The 13,789-nt window shown below is 36.6% G+C and overlaps 1 protein-coding gene across 3 annotated transcripts in view; it reads right to left on the bottom strand.

The window, feature by feature from the left end:
- LOC106750675 (zinc finger protein 628-like) overlaps window positions 1-13,789 on the bottom strand; it is an 81,325-nt gene that overhangs the window by 47,900 nt on the left and 19,636 nt on the right. For 2 of the 3 annotated variants that reach the window (XM_014631177.1, XM_014631180.1), the window contains exon 2: window positions 6,658-7,621. In XM_014631177.1, coding sequence (XP_014486663.1) covers window positions 6,658-7,596 — 939 coding nt within the window. In that variant the 5' untranslated portion in view covers window positions 7,597-7,621. The remainder of the gene's footprint in view (window positions 1-6,657; window positions 7,622-13,789) is intronic. The other variant, XM_014631178.1, reaches the window with a different exon arrangement.

The raw sequence follows: 13,789 nt of genomic DNA on the forward strand, positions 1-13,789 counted from the left end.
TTTCATAAATTCGTTTAAATATATTTTTAATTAGACAGGCAATAAGTGACATTGTAGCACTCAAAATTTATCCGATAGAAATTGCTGAAAACGCTACTAGTTAAGTAGCAGATATTAGATTTAAGATAAAAATATTAGTGGAGATATACTTCTGATATTATACATTTTTGTGTTGTTTTTGTCTTTAACACGTTGACTGCCAACTACGAGATATCTCGTAAATTGTTTACTTGCCCAGGACACCAACTACGAATTATCTCGTCGCTTCATTGCTTGATTAAATCAAATTGGCTTCTTAGACCAGAATCGTGAAAAGTTCCGTGGCAGTCAACGTGTTAAGAATGATTAGATTTTTAATATGGAATAAAAAATCTTTAACATAATAAAATTGTAGTTACAACATCCAAATACTTATTTTCATTAATTCATGTGTATATAAAATAAATATAACTAGTTTATTTGCTAATGTGACAAATTGCAAGAGTTTTGCTATCGACGCTCGCAATAAGAAATAATAAATTAACAATAAAGTTGATCTCCCAAATAAAGTTAAAAATTCAATAACGTTGTTTAAACTTGTATTTCCTACAAAAAAGTGACATCAGAAAGTTAGGTCAGATAAGAATAATTCTTACAAAAGTTGTAATCTTAAAATGTTGCACCAATTAAAAGTAAAAGAATAATATATTAGAAAAAAGTTATATACACAAACGTATAAATAAACATCATTTCTTTTGTAGGAAACATAAGTTTAAACAACGATATTCATTTTAATATTTTAATTTTATTTAGAGGATCGCGTATATTCGGTTCCTTTTTACTTTTTTGAAGGCCACTTTATACGGATATTATTTTTTTACAAGGATTAAATCATTATTATATATATCAGTATGTTAACAGAATAATCTTTAATTATTGTGATATATTATACATAATAAGAAATAAAAGTATATAAAATATAAATCGATGGTAGAGGAGATCGAACAACAATTGTAGAACGGTTTGTTTACATAAGAAAGAATTTAATATACGTACTAATCATCTAAATCATACTTAATTATTTTTTTCTGTAATTATTGAGTATAAGCGTGATCTAATAGTAAATATATAAAATAAGTGAACAATGAAAGGCATAAACAGAACTTTACTGAATATTACGTTGATTCTGTGTAATATAAATATTTTAAAAATATCTTAAATAATACGTATTTGGCAACTATCCCCTCTCCCATATATATCGTAATAGAAATGAAATCGCAAAATATTTCACTTAAATTATAAATATTAAATGTATAAATTAATTCTCGGCCTTTTTGGAATAATTTGGATATTTATTTATAAAAAACGAATAATTACCTATTCTTCAAAGTAATCTCCCTCATTTTTTAGGCATTTCCGCCATCTCTCAGGCAACTTGCGAATACCTTCTCGAAAAAAAGATGGTGATTTTGACCGAATAAAGTCATCGATGTTTTTTTTGACTTCCTCGGGAGATCGAAAGTGCGAATCGGCCAGGTGATGCTGTAGCGACCGGAAAAAGTGATAATGTGGAGAGGCGAGGTATGCAGAATACGCTACATGAAGGAGAATTTCCTAACCCAAGTTGGAGATAACTTTCATGGCCGCTTTTGCTGTGTGTGGCCGCGCGTTGTCGTGTAGCAAAACTACCTGTCTATTTCCACTACCGGTAAAAGAATTTTTTTTTCAATCGCGTCATTTAATTTTATCATTTACTCCTGGTAACGTTTAGAAGTAACAGTTTCACAGGATTTGAACATCTCGCAATAAATAATATCTTTGAAATCCCAGCAAATACACATTTTTTTTAATGAATGTTCGGTTTCGCAGTACTTGTTGATAGTTGACCCGGATAAACCCATGACATTCGTCTCTTAGGATTGTCATACAATATCCATTTTTCATCCCCAGTTATAATTTTATTCAAAAAGTCCTTTTGTTTAAATCGTAACAAGCGAGACATTGCCATGTCGCAGCATCGAATTTTGTTTTCAGGAGTAAGGTTGTGAGGAACCCAACCACCTTCTGTATTCTTCCGAGCTTCTTTAAAGAAAAAATTAGAAATAACCGGCTGAGTGACTCCCAGTTCTTCAGCAAACTCCTTTTACGTTTGACAAGAATTTTCGTTGAGTAATTCCTCCAATTCCTCATCTTCAATTTTATTTGGTTGTCCAGGGTGTTCTTCATCCTGGAAATTAAAATTTCCATCCCAGAACTTCTGGAACCACTTTTTACACGTGCTATAAGACACAGCATTTTCGCCCAAGGCCGAACAAATTATTTCTTGTGTTTCTGCAGCATTTTTTTAAAGTTGGAATGCGAAAAGGAGACAATGCCTCAGGTGTTGCTTTTCGAACGTTGCTTTTATTATTGTTTTTTGAGGTTATGTCGGTAGTCAACTATTATAGCTCGTTTTAAAGCTTGGAGATGGCGCTTTAAAACGATTATTCGGCGGGAAAAAATTTCAATTTGAATAGGTGTTGTAATCGATTTAACGTAGAGGCCGAGAATTAATTTAGACACCTGATACTTCTTCTTAAGTTTCATTAAAATGGGAAGTATTTTGTAATTAAAAAAGAGAAGAATTTAATTTAAGAATAGCCGAATAAATTTTTGAGCGTTTTGAAAGTTCGTATTAATATTCTTTATTGTAAATGAATAAACTGTGTGACATCCCAGTTAGCAAGATGACATCTAAAGACGTTTTAATAACATATTATTAATGTTACGAAACATCATTAAGACATTAATACTCATTTAACCTCAAACTTAACGTCATTTAACCTCACCCTGCTACCTGGGATGTTAGTTAGAATAAAGTTTTCTACGGATATATAATTTACTGTTTTGCACAATAAAAATAATTCTTATTCATAAAATGATTGAAATCGTAAACAAATACAGTTTAACGTAATGTCAAAAATTATAGACCAATAATCTAATTTTAAAGAGAGAGAATCAAATTATATGAATGTAAATAACAAAAACTAAAATTATTCAATCATATTCTGATTATCGAAAATATGTGATTTTTTTCGTTAACAAGACAGCAAAAGTAAATCTTGTTTGTTACAAAATAGTTGCAAAATGATGAAACGATTCTCAAGCTGCATGTCTACATATATTTTTATATATTGCTAACTTTTACCGTAGATTACTTGCTAATTTACTCCGATAACGAAATAATTTCGCAATAATACAGCATATATGTATTTCGGTCATTAAAAACAAAATATGTATTTTACAAAATTATATTTAATATGAAAACATCAAGAAAAGTTATCTTTATCATTTTTATATAGCCAATCGCAACAATTAATTGTCGAAAAAGTTTTAACACCGAAATTCTAAAAAGTTTGCAAATATGGTCTCCCTTATACGTGACCAGCCTTGCAGCTTGTGTGCTGCTTCGTGCGAGATATTATTGTATCTTTTTATAAACTTGTTTTCTTCTAGTCTCTTCTTCTCCTTTGTTTTTATCACAAAATCAGTACTATCACTTCCATGTCAAAAACTTCGTTTCTATAATGAAATGTATACTATTGAACACTGATCATGAAAATAGCATAATCGATAATCACAAATTAAATCCATAATCGTATGGTAATTGTAATCAGCACAACTTTTACAGTGCCAATAAATCGGTCGGTAAAATAAAAGTTTCTAAAACTTCCGCTGCCTAGAATGCCTATAATAAAAATATGGCCACTGTATGTCTGATTTCTGATTGGCTCCGCCATATTTAGGCTAGCTTCCGGTTAGGATATGTCAAAGATGATTTTCTAGCAAGAAGCAAAGGTCGACACACAAGTATAGTTATATCATCTATGATCCTTTTCTTTACCAAATGCGATATAAGTATATGATGACAACAAATGATGATATAACGGGACTTATGTCGACTGTGTCCCTTGCTGAAATGTAACCAAAGTTATCAGCTGAGTGACAAAACAAGTAAAGATTTGACATTTACGAAGTCTACAAAATGTCTTAAAAGAAAAGTGCGTTTGTACGTTTCATATTGTGATCAATTATTGATTTATTTCGGTTTGGACCTATTTTAATAATATATGAACATTTCGCATATTATGGCGTGAACTTCCGATTTTAATCCAAACATGACGGCCACAGCGACAGTGGCTATATTCTTATTTTAGATACTCTACCGCTGCCTATTTCGTTGCGCCATCTTATGAAATAAAAAAGAAAGACCTATAATGGCCTATACTAGGCCTATAATGGAAACAAATAGTACTGGACCTACAATAGAAATTAAGATGATTTTTAATGTTTGCAGAATTTTACGATTTCGGACTTTGGGCTAGAACATCTTTATTTATAAAATATATAAAAACAAAAATAATAACAATTTTCTGATATGATTGGACCTCAGAAAATCCATTGGTCTCATTTAGAACTCAGTTCCATCAACTACCAAACGGTAGTAATTACAGCAATAATAATTTTGCCTTCACTCAATTAGAAGCATTGCGTAAATATACATGGCTAATCTCACAATATGTGCATTGTTTCGTGCGTGTACTTGGTATGATAAATTATCATCTCTTAATTGATCCGTCGTGAATTAAAAATGTAAATAAAACAATTTTTTTGTTAACATGGAATATAAAGAGTAAATTAAATTATCGACTCTATTAAATATTTATTATACGCAACAGATGTCCAGGTATCGAAATGTTTGCTTCATAAAAAATGTTTATTAAATTCTTATTATACTGTGGAGAGTAAGATTCAACTAATTTTTACTATTAACTCTTTGAATCCGGGCGTATCCTTAAAGCTTCTAGATACTCGCCACGATCATCTTAATTTATGACAGATCAATTAAAAAATCTTTTGGAGATATATGTTATATTCTTAAAGTTCTCTCTCGTCGCGGTTTTTTAATTGATGACGTCAGGAGCGAGAAAATATGTCTAAAATCCTTGCAAAATATGTTGAAAAAACATGTCTACAAAATGATATTTGCAATTGACCGAGAAGATTCGTAAAATAGTTTGAAAACTTTCTTTTTGCTCCAACAATCAATAAAAAACCGTAAAATTAACGTAACAGGATTATGAAGAAATATAGGTTAAAAGGTTAGAACTGTTTTATAAATCTACTCGATCGATTGCAAATGCCACTTTATGGTTATTTTTCTTTCTTATCTTTTATTTATGCATTTTTTCGTATATTTTTAAGGATATTTTAGCGCTAAGTGCCGCTTTCCGTGACACATCAAGGAAACCTCTCATAAATTTATTATTTATCAAGCAAAATTTCTTCTCTATACATTTATTTCAGTATCAAATAATAAATATTAATTTGAAACGAAGTTGAGGTAAATGTATATACGCGCAATATTACAAATATGAAAATATTATTTTTTATTTTTCCCATTAACACGTTGAGTGCCGCGCCAATTTCATATGACTTTTCATTCACGCCGCATAAGCCACTGATAATCCATTACTGCATTTATTATATATTTTTATCATATATCTTTATAGGATATGTTTTATAATATTTATAAGATTACAAAAATCATTGTTATGAAGGGAAGAGACAACGTAAAATATGTGTTATGCCTAAACAGAAAGTCGATGGCTCATGCAGCACTCAACGTATTAATGCTATATTTGTGCATCAATTGATCTAATAGAGATGTATATATAATAGAAAGAAGTATATAAGTATTTAAATATATACTTGTATGTACATATCTTGAATATTACTATAAGTTATAAACTTTTCACCATTGTATTTTCAAAACGAAACGGCCAATAAAATTCTTAAATTTATCTGTAATATCTGTATATTAGTCTTTAATATTACAATAGTTTTTCAAACTTCCATCTATACAAATATGTTAAATTAGAAGAAATTTGATATTTTATGAGATTCCTATGCTTGCACATGTATAAGTTTATAATTAAATATTTTGGAAACGATACAGTGAAAATTATTGAAATTTCTGTTGCGTATTCTATTAGTTCAATTAACTTTTGTATTATACATTACAGATTGATCTTATATTTGCGGTTAAACGCTAGAACTTCTTTAAACATATTTAAACTCATTTTGTAAAAATTTTGAGCAAATATTTTCTTGCATGTGACGTCAATCAAGAGAATTACGGCGAAGAAATAGAAGTCTTAAAGATACGGCATATAAAAATATTTTAATTGGTCCCTCATTTTCTCTTTCTCTACGTCATTTTAATCGACCATATTTGGAGCCACATAATTATAATTATGCTTTATTTATCTTGAAAGAGAAAACATTGAATTTTCATCATTTTCTAATTTCTCATAACATATATAGTTAATGATCTCCTTTTGAAACCACCTTTCAAATCAAACGTTGAAAATACTACTTCTACCTACCTGATATCTCTCTTTCTATTAAAATAACGCTAGATTCCCGAAAAGAAAATTGGGAATTGAAAAGTAAAAAAAAAAACAGTCTAGTCTGCTTAGTACGACTAACTTTTCGATATAACGTTATCCTGTGGTACTCTCAACTCATCGTTAGAATTCGAATTCCCCGAGAAAGCCGCGAACGGCTGGAAGGCATATCGCGTGGTTTACATATCGCGACCGCCTCGAGAGGGTTAATAATCGTATGGCTACTTACTAGCGGGACCTGCTGGACCGGGGGTAAGCCCGACGGGCCGGCGAGGGGCTCGGTACTGTGCGGGGACGGAAGCCGGCTCTGCGGCAGGTTCAACGGCAGCACGCCGGGCGCGCCGCCGCCGGTGTTGTTGCTGAGGCTCATGTCGGATGGTCCGCTGTGCACCGAGATCGGGCTCAAGGAGCCCCGGGTCTCCTCGAGGCTGGCCACGTCCTCGGAGTCCCTCCTGGGCCGGTCGAGGGCGAGCGGCCCCGGACACGGGCTACCGGGTGCCGTGGGTGACGGCGGACACTCCGTCATGTCTACCGCCTCCGTAGGCTCGCTCGGGGCGTTCTGAGCAACGCTCGGTTGCTGTTGCTCGCATTCCTTAGCGCCGCCGGCCACGGCCACCCCGGCGACGCTCGGCTCTCGCTCCCTGTCCTTGCCGCTCGTCTCCTTTATGTTCTCTCGCTCCCGTTCCCGATGATGTTCCCGCGACGAGTCGGAGGCGCTTGTGTGTTGCTGTTGTTGTTGTTGCTGCTGCTGTTGTTGTTGTTGTTGCTGCTGCTGCTGCTCGTCCCTGGACGATACCGCCGCGTTGATGTTCGTCATGTCCGCTAGACCCTTAACCTTGAGGCTCTCCGCTGTCTTGAGCAGGGCCGATAGCTGGCAGTACTCGACGTTTACCTCGCCCTTGTACATGAAGTCGACGAGGGTACGTAGCTCGGCGAAACGTACGTCCTTTAGGATGACAATGGGGTGGCGGTTCGGATGGTCGAGGAACAGGGCCTGGAAGTAGCTGGAGCACGCGGAGAGGACTACCTTGTGAGCGCGTATCGACGGTCCCTCCGTGCACGCCAGTGTCACGTCCACTAGCGACTCCGACTCCAGCAGTTGACTAAACACACCCAGCAAGTTGCTCTGATGATTGTTCCACCTCAGGCAGTAATGCTCACTTCCCATGTCTGAACTGCACCCCGCAACCCTGCTACATAAGAATGACCTGGTGACCCTCCACAGGACGCGACCAACGAGACGGAGAATATCCGCGGTCACGTGGCCCAGTTGCGACGCAATCGCAATCGTCGTCGTCGTCGTCGCTACCGTGCGTTATACCACAGGCGGGAGAGACGCACTGTCGCGAGAAGAGCGTGTTTACGAGCGCGCCTGTAACGCATTTAAACGGTACATCCGAGGAAGCACGGCCGATATCAGCCGACGATACGGGCTTATCTTTTATTATTCCTTCCCGTTCGGCTGCTATTTATTGCTGCGCCTAATGCGTGAAACGGCGCGCACGCACGTGCCCCGGACATGTGCTCGCCGACACGCACACACATAATTATGCCGGAGCGCAAACGTGCACACTCGCGTGACGCGTACGCGCGATGGCGTGTACGTAGCACTGCGCGCAATACTCGCGTGATTCGTTTGGCCCGCGACGTTGTAGCGCAGCAAGCTGTGTATACAGGGTGTCCGCTCGCTCTTCAGCCCCGATCGTAATCTCGAGTCGCCGATAGATTCTGCCACTAACGATTAAGGGCCTCGGCTGACGTGTAATTTCCAGACAACGTTTCATACCCTGAGTCTTTAGTAACGCACTGTACTGTCTCGTTTCTCTAAGGAAACCTTCACCAAATTTAAGCTGAAGCTCTTGGCCCCTCGCCGCAATCGTCTTGTTCGACGACTTGTTCAAAACTCTTGCAAAATATGTCGAAATGAAAAGTTACGCCCAAAAAATGACACTTGCGATCGACCGAGTACGTTTGCAAAATATTCCGACAACTTTTCCTCTTTATGCCTATTTTATGGACATACCCTTTTGTCTCGATTTCACAAGAATTTCGGACATATCTTTTCTGACATCATTAATCAAAATGCCTGCGAGGAAATAGAAGCCCTAAACTAACAGGTGAATTATAGTAAAAAATGCCAATGTTATTTCCCAGTTCTGTAACTTGTCGTTCAACAATCATCGAAAAGTTAATCATTTCTATCTCCATTAGTAAGGTAGAGTAAGTAATATTTGATTGACAGCAATATTAAATTCACGATTAGATTAACCAAAATTTGGTGAAAGTTATCCTTAAACGTGTATGTGAAGTGTCAACGTTGTCACCTTTGCAAGAAAATATATGTACATAAAGATATGAAAAAAACGAATATTTCGTAAATATTTCTAACATGACACACACACACACACAGAGATTCAACTGTCATTATTTTTTTTGTTTTTATTTATATAATGTATAAAAGGGATGCTTATCCCATATATGCAAAAAATAATAATAATAATGTAATAATAGATTCATACGTTGAAACATGTTTACAACTAAAAATAACCTAACTTCTTTTAGTTTCAGATCGTTCTGCATCTCAGAACCGAAGAAATGAACTGAAATATTCATGAAACGTCGGAAACAATTTTATATAATATCTAATATTGCGACTTTAGAGACTTAATTTCAGATGTCAATCGTATATATTTATCAATATTTTGTACAATATCTCCCGTATTTATTTACAATGGTTACAATAATTCGAGATGTTTCGATCCCTGATTTGGATCATCTTCAGCCGTATAAAATTACAATATTGATCATACATTAAGATTTCCGAAAGTTGAAGACATATTTTAAAACCAGCACATGTGGGACCGATTGAATGATGTACTTATTAATATATATCAATATGTATCAATTCCCAAGCATCGTGTTATCAAATTAATATCAGAATAAATTATCATTGGCATTAGTAAGATAAATTTATTGATACTTCACATAGTATCGATTCAATAATTAATTATTAAGTAGTCATTAAGATATCAATAAAACGAACAGTCTACTGTTATATGCTTTGCAATATGGTTTCGATGTCAAATGTATGCTGATCTTCTAATCTTGATGAAAACATTATAACATTATAATAAAAATTGATGTAAAAATACTGAAAAAATCGTGGGCATATCACAATAAATATGATTTCATATTTATTAATCATTTTTCACCGTTATTAACCGTAAGATATAATTATTTTTGTACTAATTTTATATCTGATAAGTTGTGAATTACATGTAATTGATATATATTGATACGACAGTCGTATCCCTGTTGAAAAAAAATCAGGTGAGAATCCATATAGAAAATCCATATGGAATCTCATAGTTGCTCCTGAGAATTTATGTCAAAAACCCAAGTCCTAATAAGGAATCTATGTGGATTCCTATGTGAATTTTCACAAACCATGTAGATATATGGATTTTTATTATCCTATTATAGATTTACATGAGTTCCTATGGATTTCCATGGGAATCCACCTGGAAATTTTTAACAGGGACGTTTCAATACATCTCAAGTTGTTTGTGACTATATCTTGGAACGAATTAATACAAAAATATCAATTTCAGAAACGTATCGATACTATTGATAGTATCGATAGTATCAAAACCGGTCTCAATCCCATCGCTAAACACGTGTAATATTTCTAAAGTGTATATATCGAAATATTTCAATGTATCGTAGCCGTTTTAAATATGGAAAATATTGTGTAAAATATTGATAAAATATATACGACTGACACCTACAATTAAGGTTCTAAAGCTCCTACATTATATGTCACCCTTCTTTTATTATATATTTCATTATACATTTTATTATACAGTTTGTTACCCATCACAAACTGAACGATTTTTCAAATTAAGACTCCGGACATGAGACATCGTGCGTTACTCAAGGCAAAGACTTAAAATATGAAACGTCATCTTAAACTGACAAGTCAGCGATTCTGCTAAAACTTTTAGAATCGTAACATATAAGTAAACACAGTTAAAAAATAAATGAACCAATCACAGTACCTAGAAATTCAACGAATGTAATCGGTCGATTTTCGCTCATTGTTTGAATTGATCAATCGAACCGCGACTGATCGAGAAAATTTGATCGATCGATTAGATCTCGATGTTTTCCTCTGTTCTTCGAACTTCAAAATACTCGATTCGAGGGAAATCGATGAGACCGTGCAAAATTTAAATGCCGTTCGAACATCACTTTTGCGTGACAACGCGCGGAGGAGCGGGACGCACACACACAACTACGACGGTGGAAATTCGGTGACTGGAAGATCGCACGGATATCTCCTTTGTGCCACGATATCGTTTTATATCGTTCGACCAATTACGTTGCAGTCTGTGTAAGACCGCCGCGACCGCGCGTATCGGAGGGAAGCGATGTCGAAGCGCGAATAATGTTTTTCGAGCGTTTTGAAACAGAGCTCGCGCGCGAGGGCGCGCGCGAGCGCGCCGCGCATTCAGATAAATTGCACCTGTCAATGCGCTGGGGACGGTTATAGGAATTACCTGTACTCTCGTCGGTTAAATATAGCGGTACCGGTCGTTACGCATTGATTTCATCGTTTTACGACTATAACGTCGGGTTGTTACCGGAACCTTCGAAACTTTTTTTTGCCGGAAGCACTAGCTCCGCGGTAAACTGTATTCGCCAACTTGCAACGAGTCGTTTTCGTTAACGATGTAACGACGCTTTTCGTCGTGGCGTATCGATTAATACATTTACGTACCGTCGCTTCGTCATTTTTTACTATTGCCGTACGTCGAAATTAGGATGGACTTGAAATAATGATGTTGGTTTGTGTGTGTATAATTTATAATTAAAGAGAGAAGCGTAACATGTAAATATATATATATATATATATATGCGTTGCGCGCGTTATTTCTCAAAAACAAGGAATATTACGATATATGTTAATAATAATAGGGAGAAATTATAATTTTCAACAAAAAATTATACACACGCAAATGTACTTATGAGAACGGCATTAATAATGCGTTAAACGCACGTGCACCCGATAATAACAATATCGCTCGTAATTAACCGCGCGCGACAGCTCCTTATTCATGATTACACGTAGGCACATTACCGAGGGGCGCAAAAACAAAAGATCAATGTTACAACAATCTTCTCCTCGCCGAGGCGACGTGCAGTTATCACTTTCCCATGATAATCACGCGTCACGCGGATTCATCCCTCTACCTTCCCCTGATGTAGCCGGTTCTCGAACACGTAAATGCCGAGTATAAAGTATGCCGTCGCATCGATCGCGGGATATATTGCCGTATTAAATATAAAAAAGGAGAGAAAAAGAGGAGGGGGGGGGGGGNGAAACTCGCGTCACTCAGGTGCGTGCGTGCGTGCGTGCGTGCGTGCGCACGCACGTAGGCAATTTATCAGTCGTGAATGCGGAGATCGACGATTCGGTCCGGCAACAGAATAGCACCGCGAAATACCGCGGTTTTTCCACTCTTTTTCCGCGTAATAAACACACCTGCAATCCGCACCGGGCTCTTCTCTCTCTTTCTTTCTCTATCTCTTTCTGTATCTCTCTCTCACTGCGCTTTGCAAACTTTGCTCACAAGTACCGATCTCAGCGAAATCGCTTAATAGCGAAAGTTAAGAAGCCAAAGTGGATGTACATATCTATGAACGCCCCGCAGAGTGGGTGAAGCCGCGCCGTGCCGGGCGCACAATGCTAAGTACGTCGTCGACTGTTCGCGCTCATTTGGTATACGCGCGTGTGTTTCTTCGCTCGCGCTCCTCTACATCGCGCGTTCGTTACCGTAATCTCTGTTTATTGTCGGCGTCACGTCGATACTTTGTGTCATCGATTACGTTCGTTCGACCGCGAATTGAGAGACGATCTATCTCTCTCTCTCTCTCTCTTCCTCCTCCCCCCACCCTCTGCTCTCGGTGTAGAAATCAACCGCCGATCAATTACGCGACTCGTCCGCCACCGACGGGACTTTCGAGATATGTTTCGAGATACAAACCGGCGACACCTTGTTCCTCTTTCCGACGTCTATTGTTCTCCCGCATCTCGTGCTATCGGGTCGATTGCACTTTTAACGGTGCAAAAATCGTCCGTCTCGTACAATCGGCTGCGTTAATGCCGCTCGGTGTGCTTTTATACCTATCGGTCGAAATTCTTCTGGTCCCGCAGCCGACGCGTGTATCAGGCTAGCCGATGCCCCTTAATTAACCAATCTACGTCGTTCTCTCGTTGGAGCCGCGAACGGGACTCGAAACCCGCGCGTTTCCTCGATTATTTCCGATTCTCGCGTTTCCCTACCGAATCTCCGATGGCGATCCCGCTACGGGCACGACTGTTCCTTTCCCATTGTGCTCATCTTCCTGCATGATTTTTCCGTGACGATTCGCGGCGGCGTGAATATTGTTACGTAACACCGATGCGGCCCACACGCCTTCGTTATTTATGTCATTTCAGAGGTTTTCTTTGGGTCAATCCATTTAGAAACCATGCACGCGCGTAAGCTTTGCACATACCGATATACCGAGAGAAATCCCATTGAAACTGTAGTCATTTCCATCCATTCCTAAACTATATCTTCTTTTGATCTTAATTTCAAAAATGATAATAGCAATATGCATGTAAGATTATTATCACTATTATATATTTTATTATAATTCTATAATTATGGCACATTGCCATAATTAATAATTGCGATAATTTTCGATTGTAACCTATTCTGTATTTTGGATTTCTCGTAATCTAGTGGAATTTTGTTTTGTAAGCTACAAAAAGTTATAGTTGGGGGAATATTCAGTTTAAACAACGTTGAATCATTTCAATTGCCTGTCATATAAAGAAAAAGCAAAGTTGCTTTGAGGTCATTTCTGATCTAGTATGCCATATTAAATTAACAAAGTATAAAATATAAGTAGGTGAAACAAATCTATGAAAGACGCGACACTAATTCGGAAATCAAATTAAGTATTTATCAACACCTCGGAAGCTTAAAATATCATACCAAATTTGGTTTTTATAGCTAGAAATTTTATTTCCTTCAACTAAATCACGCGTGATTGCGCATTTCCTAATTGATAGAGCCAAACTGGTTTATCAGCGTAGATACATGATTTTTCGTTAAATTTCTTTATATTTTCATACAATAGATAAGCCAAGTTTTATATAAATAGCTTATTTATTTTTGACATATTATATCTATTATTTCTATTAAAATTTGAAAGAATTTGTTTTTTTTCATCAATTTGATTGTTGGGCTTTGTATCTAACAAAAATATTCAAGAAAAAGTAGAAGTATCAAAAGATATTCCCGTATTCC

The sequence above is a fragment of the Dinoponera quadriceps genome, unplaced genomic scaffold (assembly GCF_001313825.1).
Source record: "Dinoponera quadriceps isolate SergipeBrazil2010 unplaced genomic scaffold, ASM131382v1 scaffold5896, whole genome shotgun sequence".
NCBI lineage: Eukaryota > Metazoa > Arthropoda > Insecta > Hymenoptera > Formicidae > Dinoponera > Dinoponera quadriceps.